General features: G+C 44.3%; 1 protein-coding gene and 1 long non-coding RNA gene across 4 annotated transcripts in view; one reads left to right on the top strand and one right to left on the bottom strand.

Moving 5' to 3' along the window:
- Window positions 1-5,462: 5,462 nt before the first annotated feature.
- On the bottom strand, window positions 5,463-7,624 carry LOC114678833 (uncharacterized). Its single transcript, XR_003730390.2, has 2 exons — window positions 7,062-7,624; window positions 5,463-6,549 (listed from the first exon to the last, which is right to left on the bottom strand). It is a non-coding gene; the product is annotated as an uncharacterized LOC114678833 (long non-coding RNA).
- A 67-nt stretch (window positions 7,625-7,691) lies between these two features.
- The window catches only part of ACOT12 (acyl-CoA thioesterase 12), a 65,867-nt gene continuing 60,791 nt past the window's right edge, over window positions 7,692-12,767 (top strand). For 2 of the 3 annotated variants that reach the window (XM_015140350.3, XM_001111108.5), the window contains exon 1: window positions 7,692-7,864. In XM_015140350.3, coding sequence (XP_014995836.2) covers window positions 7,738-7,864 — 127 coding nt within the window. In that variant the 5' untranslated portion in view covers window positions 7,692-7,737. The remainder of the gene's footprint in view (window positions 7,865-12,767) is intronic. The other variant, XM_078004954.1, reaches the window with a different exon arrangement.

Raw genomic sequence — 12,767 nt, 5'->3', positions numbered from 1 at the left:
CCTTTCTAATAGGAGATAAATATCCATTATGCCACCAGGAAATGCCTGACGTTTAGGTGCATGCCTCATCCTAAATAAAATGAAGGATCTCAATTCTCCCCGGTTTGCCTGCAGCACAACTCGCGGGAACCAAGCCCTGGCCTGGCTGAGACACCACATGTGTAGAAAGACACACTGGGTTTTGCAGGTGCATCACGACGCTCTGAGGAGGAGAGGGTAAGAGAGTGACATGCACTCCTGCCACTCTCTCACTGAAGCCTGAGCCCTGCCACTGCATGATCACATACAGGCTCCCCCTCCTGCAGGGGCACCTGCATTCCAGCCCGGCACGGTGGACACCTGGCACCTCCCAGGGGAGCAGGGCAGTGTCCCAAGAGTCGAGGTGCTCCAGGAAGGGTGAGCATAAACTAGGGCTGGTCTTCCTCTACCCTTCTCCTTCTCTGAGTAATGCGTGTCTAGCCATTAGGTGAGACAGAGGATATGGGTGTGTGCCCAGAGCAGGACGCTGCCCTGAGTCCAGTGGGGAGGTCGAGAGGGAGCCCCCTCAGGGGCAAGGGTGGCAGAGGAGCTGGGAGTTCACTGTCATGGGGTACTGACCAAAGAAGTCAATCTATTAAGTATCACATAAGCCAGGTTTCTTGTCAGAAAACGGAATTAAAAATACGGGGAGGGAGAAAACTAGAATGACCCCTACAGGTGGAGCTGGAATCTGACCCACCCATCTGAACTGGTGGTTTTCTAGGTAGATGGTGTGTTCATTTCCTACGGCTGCTGTAACAAATTGCCACAGACTGTGGGGCTTAAGACAAAAATTGATTCTCCCACAGTTCCAGAGCCCAGATGTCTGAACCCAAGGTGTTGGCAGGGCCATAATCCCCGAAAGCTCTAGGGGAGAATCCTTCCCTGCCCCTTTCAGCTTCTAGTGGCTCCACAACACTGAGTCCTCACATGGCGACCTCGAGAGAAAGGCAAAAAAAAAAAAAAAAAAGGCAAAGAGGGCCTACCTACATAGTACTCTCCAGCCTGTTACAAGGGCACTGACTAATCCATTCATGAGGGCAGAGCCATCAGGACTTATCACTTCCCAAAAGGCCCCACATCTTAAAATATCACATTGGGTCTTAGGTTCCAACAGATGGATTTTGGAGGGACACTCAAACCATAGCAGGCTCTGAGGATTCATGTCAACTTCCTCATGTTGATGGTGTGTTATGGTTCAGTAGGAGAAAGTCCTGTTTATAGAAAATTCACACTAAAGTACTTGGGGCTAAGCATCAGGTTGGCAACTTACTTTCAAATGGCTCAGAGAAAAATATGTTCTTTGTACAGGACTTCCAAATTTTCTGTAAGTTGGTGATTGTTTTAAAAAACAGACCCAACTCAGCACTGATCTCAAGTCTAGTAGACAGTCAAGAGCAGGTTATAATTTGAGGAGCTGCGCACAGCCATCAGCCAGTTTCCACATGTGCTTATCACTCCATTTCATCCTCTTTAGAATAGTCAACATTATTTTGTAGCCATTTCCCATGTTATCTTTAAACTATAAATTCTATAAAGTTCCAAGGACCAATCTATTTTACTCACCAGCATTTATCCAATGACCAGAACAGTCCTTGTGACAAAGTAGGCACTCAATAAGTATGTGCTGATTGAATGAATGAAGGTGACTTGAAATAGAGGCACCAGCATGGCCTTTGGAGCTAGAACTGGGCACCACTCCCATCTCTCCCACTTCCCATGTGTCCTCTGCACCACATGCATCAACTTCTTAGCCCAGCTGAAGAAGAGCCAGGCTTTCTAGATTTGAATCCTGACTCGACTACTTCCCAGTTATGTGGTCTTGGGCGAGTTCCTTCAGTTTCCTCATCTATAAAACGGGAATTGTAATAGCTTGTATACTTCATAGGGATGTGTGGCATGTTGTAAGTGCTTATGAATTATCTGGGCTTGATTTCCCAGCTCTTCAAAGAGAATATTACTTGCAAGATTGTTGTGAGACTTAAAGGACCCTCCATAAATAGCGGTTATCATGATTCCATTTAATGATAATTTCTATGATCTAATTACAACTTTATGAAGTAGGGAAAGCATCCCTATTTTGTTAAAAATGCATAAATTGAGTGATACATTCAAGTTCAACACTAGCAAGGAGAGGGTCTAACTCAGACACAAACAAATGTCTCCAGAACCAAGACCCAAGACTGTGGCCCTTTTCCCCATATCACAAATTCCCTTACAGGTCTGAAAAGGCTCCCTGTTAAACTGAAGATGTTCTTGGGAAGGACTGCACTGAAAGCTTTATTCCCTTAATGAAAGACACCACGCGGCAGTAGTTTTTAACATAGTGTGCAGCAGAAGCACACGGAAGAATTGTTAAAACACAGGTTATCAGCCAGGCGCGGTGGCTCATGCCTGTAATCTCAGCACTTTGGGAAGCTGAGGCGGGTGGATTGCGAGGTCAAGAGTTCAAGACCAGCCTGACCAACATGGTGAAACCCCATCTCTACTAAAAATACAAAAATTAGATGGGCGTGGTGGCATGCGCCTGTAATCCCAGCTACTCAGGAGGCTGAGGCAGGAGAATCACTTGAACCCAGGTGGCAGAGTTTGCAGTGAGCCAAGGTTGCGCCATTGCACGTCGGCCTGGCCGATAGAGCAAGACTCCATCTCAAAAAAAAAAAAAAAAAGAAAAAAGAAAAAAAATAGTTATTGGCCCCACCCCCAAAATTTCAGATTCAGTAAGTATGGGTTGAGCTGGAAAATCTTGAGAACCACTCCCCTAAGGGGAAGTAGCTGAAAGCTTAGAAAGCAGGAAATGGTACGGGCAGGAGACAGGAGAGCTCTGGGGAAAGCCAGGGAGGCAGGAAGGGGCAGCTTTAAGAGTCAGCCAGAGAGGTGAGGCCTCTGCCAGATGGAAGAAAAAGTGCCAGATCAGACAGTAGCTGAATCTCAGTCTTTGGCAAATTACTTTTTCTGAGATAAAAGGAGTAATTCTTTTAAAAACAGAAGCTACCACAGCTCACCCCATGTGAAATAATTTGAGTACCCCTGTAACTGTTTCAAAAATTGGATTAATAGCTGGGCACTGTGGGTCACACCTGTAATCCCAGCACTTTGGGAGGCTGAGGCGGGTGGATCATGAGGTCAGGCGTTCGAGACCAGCCTAGCCAACTTCGTGAAACCCTGTGTCTACTAAAAATACAAAAAATTAGCCAGGTGTGGTGGCAGGCACCTATAATCCCAACTACTTGGGAGGCTGAGGCAGGAGAATTGCTTGAACCTGGGAGACGGAGGTTGCAGTGGGCCAAGATTGCGCCACTGCACTCTAACCTGCGTTCCAGTGTGAGACTCCGTCTCAAAAAAAAAAAAAAAAAAATCATAATTTTAAAACTTCCAAAAAAAAACTTCAGGGCCCAGATAGTTTCACTGGAGAATTCTACCAAAAGTGTGAAGAACACCAAATCTATAGTCTTTTTCAGAATACACAGTAGGGGAATGTTTCCCCATTCATTTTATGAACCCTGACACCAAAACCAGATGAAGACGGTTTTAAAGAAAGACAACTGCATACCAACATGTCCCAAAAATACAGACATAGAAATCCTTATTAAAATAATAGTAAATAGGAATCTGCAATATATCGAAAGAATTGTATACCATGAGCAGGTGGGATGCAGTATTTGAAAACAATGTGCTCCAACATGTTGACAGGCAGTGGTGGTGACCGCAAGGGGGCTCCACCGAGCAGTAATCAATGACCTGGGATGAAAGTGGGGCCAAACAAATCTGGAGAAGCAGAAAAATTGGATTCTATACACATGGCTTTGGTTCAAACAAAATAAAGCTTTATACTCCACACAAACGTGGTGGCTGTTAGGTTGTACACCTAATGCTTGACAGAAAGGGCCACCGGAAGTGCAGGGACAAACAGGAGCAAGGTTACCTTGAGGCTCCAGGTGCTAAGAGGGACAGTCCAAGCAGAAAACCCATTCCCCAAAGTCACTGTCATCCCTAGAGCAGGGTGCAGGGGCAGAGAAGGACAGGAGACCCTCCAGTCAAGAAGTTGACAGCCAAAAGCTGGGGAAACCCATCCTGGAAGTTTTGCTTAGGGGCTCTGAGTTTAAACTTTGAACCACATCCTTATAAATTTGTATTTGAATTTGAAAACACTGACCTGACGCCTTTTAAAACCTATACCAAAGGTGGGGATAGGGTTTGATGACTAATCAAGTTCATCTCTCTGAAGTACTTGAACTAGCAAACCCTCTGTCCGCGACATATCTCCCGCAATGGAAAGGCTCGTGGCTGCCTCTGCTGTTCAGGACAGTAAGGATTTTGGCTCTCTGCCTTGCCCGCATGGCCACAGCACTCACCGTTCTGAGTCCTAGTCCAAGCTGACAGCTTCTTCCTGTCCTACTGAGATAAAGCTCCAGCTGAAAGCTTGCTCTTGCTCTGAAATCTGCAGAAGTCCTGGGGAGTTCATCTCCTGAGACCAGCCCTTAGTCAATGAAGGATGCCAGTCAGAAGATAAAACCCCAGGGTTCGTGCCAGTGGGAGGTATGGCTGGGGCTGTTCTTCACAAACTGTAACGTGCTCGTGAATCACCTAGGAATCTTAATAAAATTCAGACTCTAATTCAGTAGGTCTGAGTTGGAGCCTGAAATTCTGCATTTATAATTCTTTCTTTTTCTTTTCTTTTTTTTTTTTTTTTTTTTTCTTTTTTGAGACAGGGTCTCACTCTGTCACTCAGGTTGAAGTGCAGTGGCCCAATCACAGCTCACTGCAGCCTTGACCTGCTGGGCTCAAGCAATCCTCCCACCTCAGTCTCCTGAGTAGCTGGGACTGCAGGCATGTGTTACCATTCCCGGCTAATTTTTAAATTTTTTTTTAATAGAGACAGGGTCTCTCTATGTTACTCAGGCTGGTCTCAAACTCCTAGGAAGAAGTGATCCTCCTGCCTCTGCCTCTCAGAGTGCTGGGATTACAAGCATGAGCCAACACCCCCGGCCTGAGATTCTGCATTTTTTAAGAGGATCCCAGGTGAGGCTGAGGCTGCTTACCTGGAGACTACACTTTGATGCCCCTAGCGGTGCTTTCTGCAATTTCCTCCCAAATAACCTGCCTGCTCTCAAATCCTTGTCAGTGGCTCCGTTTCTGGAGAAAGCATTTTTTTTCTGTCTTTCTACTTATATTCCAGGTTCCTTGTTCTTAATTTTCACCAAGACCAGCTACCTTACAATGTGACCCAAGGAAATCACTTCATTTCCTCATCTCTAGAATAAGAGTTTAGACTGTCCAGTTCCCCTTCCCACTCCAGCATTTTAAAGATTTTCTCATTATTCTAGTGATTATGGAACTTCCCACACTTTTTTGGATCAGCTTTCCAGCTCCTGCGTACAAACTGTTAAAATCAGACTGGCTTCACATTCTACTCATCTTCAAAAAATGTCTCTAAACACAAATGAAATTTGAAGACCTTTATTCAAGCATAATAGTAAAAATCCTTGATATCAGAGAGAAACAGATAACAAATGTTCATGCATGCAGATGACATTTTCATTGTAAAAGGAAGAAAGGGACCATTCAGAAAAACACAAGAATAGTAGTTCCAGCACGAGGCTATTAAAATTAGTATGAAACCAACAAAAGATATGAAACCATAATCTGAAGACATCTAGACAGGAGGTAATAAAGATAAGAAAACACAACCGTGAATATGTATACCGTGTCTGCTTTTTAAGCAAACATCTCTAGACAAACATACAAACATACACATGCTGTCCCTTTCAAGAAAATCATGTTGGAAACCCACTCTCTTACACTTATGCTTAAACATTTTTGAAATTTCTTCTTTTTCTTTTTTTTTTTTCTTCTTTTTTTTTCTTTTTTTTTTTTTTTTTTTTTTTTTTTTTTTTTTGAGACTCAGCTCACTGCAACCTCTGCCTTTTTGGCTCAAGTGATCCTCCTCCCTCAGCCTCCCGAATAGCTGAGACCACAGGCACACACTACCACACCCAACTAATTCTTCGTATTTTTGGTAGAGAGAGGGTTTCACCATGTTGCTCAGGCTGGTCTTGAACTCCTGAGCTCAAGCAATTTTACCTAACCTCAGCCTCCCAAAATGCTGGGATTATAGGCATGAACCACCACACCTGGCCTGAAATTTCTTTAGTTTATAAGAAACTAAGTATACAAGTATACACATAATTCAATATCACCACTTTAGTCACCACTTTTTTACCCAAAATAATACAACCGAGCCTAAATGCAAACTTTATTTCCAGTAATTTAATAAACTTCCCAAATATTAATACAGTTCACTCAGGTAACTGTCAGCTATTGCTGCATAACAGACAACCCCCAAAATCACAGTGGCACACAAAAATAAGTAGTTATGTGTCATTCAAGAGTCTTCATGTCTGCTGGGTTGCTCTGCTTCAGGAGGTGAGTCCTCGGGTTGGCTGAGATGCCTCTGCAATACGTGAATTCAGTCTGGTACCCAGATGCTAATAGGCAGCTATGTGACCTCACGGCAGAGGTCAGATGTTCCTGAGAACAGAAACACAGGGTGATTCTAAAGGCAAGACTGGTGGTAGTTATACTGCTATCTCTCCACATTCCATTCTAAAGCAAGTCACATAGCCAAGTCCAAGATCAATAAATGGCTCTCACAGAGTTATTGGTATATGGAGTGAATATATGATGAATATCAATTCTTAAATTATGATGATTTATCCATATGAAAGTCATTAAAAAGAAGGCATTTTCCAAGGAGGGGTGCCAAAAGCGATGTGAGTAATAACGTTATTGAAATAAGTGTATAGCTACATAATGGGACCATCTTGGAGGCACAAATTTTTGTTTTTAAAAGTTATTTTACTGCCTTTTATATAAGTCAAACTTCATGCTTGCCTCAGTGAAAGCATTCAATTCCTATTTATGATTGGATTGTCCTGAAACCTATACAGGGAGGCTCCCAAAAGATATCAAGTCAACATTTCCTTATTTCCCCTCTTTCATTAAAAACAAAACAAAATATTTTTAAAAGGAAACAAAAATACCACAATCTCCATTCTGATGTCACCATGCTGAGGCTTGGCAAGTCAAAAGTATAACGATGAAAAGGCACCACCAATTCGTGCGAGTCGGCTAGGCTTCTCGGTGCTATTCCAGATAGTCAGGAGCCCTGGGTTCCAGCCAAGGTGATCCAGGTCGCTTAGCGGCTCCTATCACCTCACCTGCTTGCTCCCCTTCTCCGGGTTTCCAGTTCTGCATCGTAAATGTGCTCCCTGGCGCAGCCTCCCCTGACACTCAGACATCCACCAATCCGTTAGATGCTGGAGGTTTTCAGGAGACACTGTGTCCCTAATGAGGACTGCTTTGTACAGTCACTGATAGCAGCTCTAGAAAGTGTAACAGCTTTTTTATCTCAAAAGATGTTCCTCGTGCTCTGGCCCTAGGGGAGCCGCCTTCCAGACCTGTCTACCCGGGAGCCCCCACCCCGCGCACTTCCCGGACTTCTCCCGAGACCCGAGAGCGCTGACTTCCCCCACTCGCAATAGTCCTGGGAGTGACACTGAGGGCCCCCTCACTTGCAGCCCCCACCTCCCTGCGGCCGGAGGGTCAGAGGTTCGCGGCCCGGGCAGGCAGCGCCAGCGCCCTTTGGAGCTGGGCGGGGCGGGCAGAGCGGGCACGGCCGGGCGTCGGGGCCACAGGCATTGCACTCTAGCCCTGGCCATGGAGCGGCCGGCATCAGGCGAGGTGCTCATGAGCCAGGCCATCCAGCCGGCGCACGCCACCGCCCGCGGTGAGCTGAGCGCCGGGCAGCTGCTCAAGTGGATCGACACTACCGCCTGCCTGGCGGGTAGGCGGGCGCCGGGGCTGCGGGAGCGGCGGCGGCTGGGGGTGGCGGGGAGGAGGAAGGCGAGGAAGGTACTTGCGGACAGCTGAGCCCTGAGCAGCCAGGGGTAGGGGTGTTGCGACAGTGCGCCCGCGCTGGGCATGGCCGAGACCAATGGTTCCCAAATGTGTGGCTCTCAGGACTCCTTCATTCCATTAAATAAGTGAGGAGCCCAGAGAGCTTTTGTGGGGTTTTTTGTTTGTTGTTGTTTTTGAGACAAGGTCTCACTCTTGCCCGGGCTGGAGTGCGGTGGTGCCATCAGAGCTCGCTGCAGCCTCGACGCCCTGAGCTAAAGCAATCCTCCCACCTCAGCCTCCAGAGTAACTGGGACCACAGACGCACGCCACCAGGCCCAGCTAATTTGGGGGGTTTTGTTTTGTTTTGCTTTTGTAGAGATGGGGGTCTCACTATGTTGCCCAGGCTGGTCTCAAACTCCTGGACTCAAGGATCCCGAAGTGTTGGGATTACAGGTGTGAGCCACCGCACCCAGCCAGCTTTTGTTTATGTAGGCTATTTATATCACATTTACTGTAACAGAAATTTAAAATTTTTAAATTATTTTTAAAAAAGAAATGGACTACATGTTGACATAACATTTTTAATTAAAGAAATAACTATTTTCCACAAGAACAAAAGTGTAGCTAGAGGAGTGGTGACAGGTTACATCCTGGCGAGTCTCTCTAAAGTCTGACTAACAGAGGACTGCTGACTTCTCATACCTGCTTCTGCATTCACCGTGCTGCTACCACACCCTTACGTAGTCTCTGGAAAACACTGTGTCCTTGTTAGAGAATGACAGTAAAAATGGCAAAAACATTTATTAAGGACTGAATTATGCCCCCCATGCCACCCACCGAAATTTATACATTGAAGTCCTAAGCCCTGGTGTGGCTCTATTTGGAGTGAAGAATTAAGGCTAATGAGGTCATAAGAGTGGAATTCTGGTCCCATACAATTAATGTCCTTATAAGAAGAGACACTGGAGAGCTTCGTCTCTCTGCCATGTGAGGCCACAGCAGGAAGACAGCCACCCACAGGCCAGGAAGAGAGCCCTCGCTAGGACCTACACGGGCAAGCACCTCGATCTGGAACCTCCCTGCCTCCACAACTGTGAGAAATCAATGACTTGTTTAAGCCTTTTTTTTTTTTTTTAAACAGGATTTGAGATTGGTTATATTAAGGTAACAATGGAAGCATGAATACAAAATGAATCCACACGTAGGAAAAAGAAACAATACAGAAACCACTGAGGTTGCTAATAATAATGATGCCTATTTCCAAGGCAACTGAATACATTATGAGACCACTGAAGTGACTTTTAGTTACCTTGTTTAGTGCCTCTGTCTTGTGATGGAGAAACAGTGGCCCACCTGCAGTTGTCATCATTTCTATGACCTGACATCTTTCAAAACCATGGAAAGATCCAACTGACAATCAATTACTCTATACCTTAATAGTTACATTACTATTAGTAGTATAATATTAATCACTGATAATATTACTATTATTAAGAAAACCTGTGTGATAAAGTTGGTTTGGGCAATATGAATAATGCCTGTGTTAAACACTCTGTGGTGACCCGAGGCACCACATAAGCAGGGGACATTATTTAGCCAAGGTGTAATTGAATCTGTATAGTAATACAAAACTGATTTCTCTGGGATTTCCTCAGAGTTTTTTATAGGCCAGGATTATCTTTTTAGCCACATTACTGCAATCTCAGTCATGGCCCCAAGGCATTGCTATGACCCCTAGGCACTGCTGGATTCCAAAATGTCTTCTCAGTATTTAAAGAAAGATGAAATATTCTCACTATCCTCACTTCTGTCTGTGGCCCCATTATTTTTCCAGTTCCTTAAGTCTAAAGGCTTGAAGCCATCTGAGTAATCCTCTATCTCACACGTCCGTGTATTATTTTGGAACATCTTATACACACACAGTTTTCTATTTGTGAATCTAGTGGCACCCAACTCCTCTAGTTGAGCAAGTCAAAAGTCTAGGAGTCATCCTTGATATCTCTCTCCACCTTACTTCTCCCTTCACATACTCTATGCATGGAGCAAGTCCTGTCAGTGTTACCACCTAAAGGAATCTCTGAAAGCCAAGCACTGTGCTGCACCCCCAATGCGACCATCTAGTCCAAGCTCTCACCATCTTTCATGCAGACTTCAGCAGTGATTTCCAAACCGGTCTCCATTCATTCTGGTCTCCTCTCCACACTGCTTCTAAAGTAACCTTTGAAGATGCTAATCTGATCATGTCATATGTTTTGTTCATTTTTCCCTTTCTTTTCTTCACCAAGGGCTTTAAGGATTTTTCTAACATGTTCAAGTGCTTCCTATTAAAAAATCCCCCACAGATAATAATTATAAACTCTGGGCAAAACACTAAATAAAAGAGACTTAAGGCAGGTGAAAAGTGAACAAAAGTAGGCTTAGAACACTTGAAAGTTAACACATGAAAGAACAAAATGATGTTGGCTTTTTCTGTGTTTTTTTTTTAAATGACTTGAAGCCTGAAAGAAAATGCCAGTCTGGTCCCAGCTATGGTTCTGATGGTAAACCCATAGGCTTGCTGGTTTGAAGAGCCCAAAGACAGGGTTTGGGAAAAGTACAGCTACTGAAATACAAAAGGGAAAGTTCCAGAAAGGAAAGAGCCAGAGAGAGAGAGAGAGCCCTAAAATCTAACTATCATCTTTGTCCAGATATCTGGCAAATCTTGAATCGTGTATACTAGGACGTACTCCAGACCTCCTGGTTGAGGCCAAAAGAACTGAAAATAGTTGTGTCCATCTGCAGGTAGACAGATTATAGTTTCAGTTTGGTCAGGTTAACTGCTTGCTTTAAAAAACAAAACCAAAAACAAAACCAACACTTTTCTGAGAAACACAGTTTCTACAATGGATCACTCACAATGGCTAGGATATTATTCAAAATTACTTGACATACAAAGGGAAACATGATTCATTCTTAAGAGAAAAGACAATCAATGGAGATTCATCCCTAGATGACCCTGATGCTGGAATTAAGCTTCAAGGATTTTAAAGCAACTAGTATAACTGTGCTCAAGAATATAATGAAAAATATGATAATAAAGATTGCTGTAATCCCAGCACTTTGGGAGGCTGAGGCGGTTGGATCACTTGAGGTCAGGAGTTTGAGACCAGCCTGGTCAACATGATGAAACCCTGTCTCTACTAAAAACACAAAAATTAGCCACGTGTGGTGGCAGGCACCTGTAATCCCAGCTACTCGGGAGGCTGAGGCAGGAGAATCACTTGAATCTGGGAGGTGGAGATTGCAGTGAGCCGAGATTGTACCACTGCACTCCTGCCAGGGCAAAAGAGTGAGACCCCATCTCAAAAGAAAAAAAAAAAAAACATTGAAAAGGCAGTACCTTTCTGCAGAGTAATAGAAACTATTTTTTGAAAGCCAAATGGTAATTCCAGAACTGAAAAATACAGTGTCTAAAATAACAAACTCAATGGCTAGGCTTAACAGCAGAATGGACATGACTGAGAAAAGAGTTAGTAAATGCAAAAATACATCACTAGAAATTATCCAATCTAAGAACAGAAAAAAAAGAATTTTAAAAATAAACAAAGTGTGACCAGGCACAATGGTTCATGCCTGTAATCCTAGCACTTTGGGAGGCTCAGGTAGGAGGATGGTTTGAACCCAGGAACTCAAGACCAGCCTGGGCAACATAGGGAGATCCTGTCTCTACCACACACGCACAAAATGTTAAAATTAGCCAGGCATGGTACCATGTACCTGTAGTCCCAGCTACTCAGGAGGCTGAGGTGGGAGGATGACTTGAGCCTGGGAGGTCAAGGCTGCAGTGAGCCATGATTCTACCACTTTACTCCAGCCTGGGCAACAAGCAAGACCCTGTCTCAAAAAAAAAAAAAAAAAAAAAAAAAAAAAGACGTAAATAAAATAAAGTATCAGAGATTTGTGGAAAAATAAAACAAACGCAATTAGAGTTCCAAATATGGTGAAAGACAATTACAGATTCAAGGTTATAGCACATCAAGAAAAACTAATACAGGCTGGACATGGTGGCTCACACCTTTAATCCCAGCACTTTGGGAGGCCGAGGCAGGCAAATCACCTGAGGTCAGAAGTTCAAGACCAGCCTGGCCAACGTGGTGAAACCCCATCTCTACTAAAAATACAAAAATTAGTTGGGCATGGTGGCACACGCTTGTAATCCCAGCTACTCAGGAGGCTGAGGCAGGAGAATCACTTGAACCCAGGAGGCAGAAGTTGCAGTGAGCCAAGACTGTGCCACCACACTCCAGCCTGGACGACAGAGCGAGACTCTGTCTCCAATTTAAAAAAGAAAGAAAGAAAAACGAATACAAAGAATATATCCAGGCATATCATAGTCAAAATGATTGAGAGAAAATCTTGAACGCAGCCAGACTGAAACACTGTATATAGGAGAACAATAATTAGAATTACCACTGACCTCATCAGAAACAGTGGAGACCAGAAGGCAGTGCAACAATATATTGAAGAATAATAATTACAAAAACTTTCAACCAAGAGCTTCAAGGCCCTGTGCATAGCCTGTCCTCAGCCTTCACTCCAGCCTCATCCCACCCACTCTCCCTCCTACTCTCTGCATTGTAGTCACCAGGACCTTTGTAATTACTGTTCCCTCTGCTCAGCAGGCCCTCCCCTCTGCTGCCCTCAAGCCTTCCTGGACACCCCACCTAGTGTATTATTTCAGTTACTGACTCTCATAAAATCCCTGTTTTCTTCAGAGCACTTAGTCCGTTTTGTCATTACATATCTGTATTAGTCCATTTTCATGCTGCTGATAAAGACATACCCGAGACTGGGTAACTTATAAAGAAAAA

Source organism: Macaca mulatta, chromosome 6 (assembly GCF_049350105.2).
Source record: "Macaca mulatta isolate MMU2019108-1 chromosome 6, T2T-MMU8v2.0, whole genome shotgun sequence".
Classification (NCBI taxonomy): Eukaryota; Metazoa; Chordata; class Mammalia; order Primates; family Cercopithecidae; genus Macaca; species Macaca mulatta.
The sequence above is the reverse complement of the archived record's forward strand: the minus strand, read 5'-3'. Positions and strand labels throughout refer to the sequence as shown.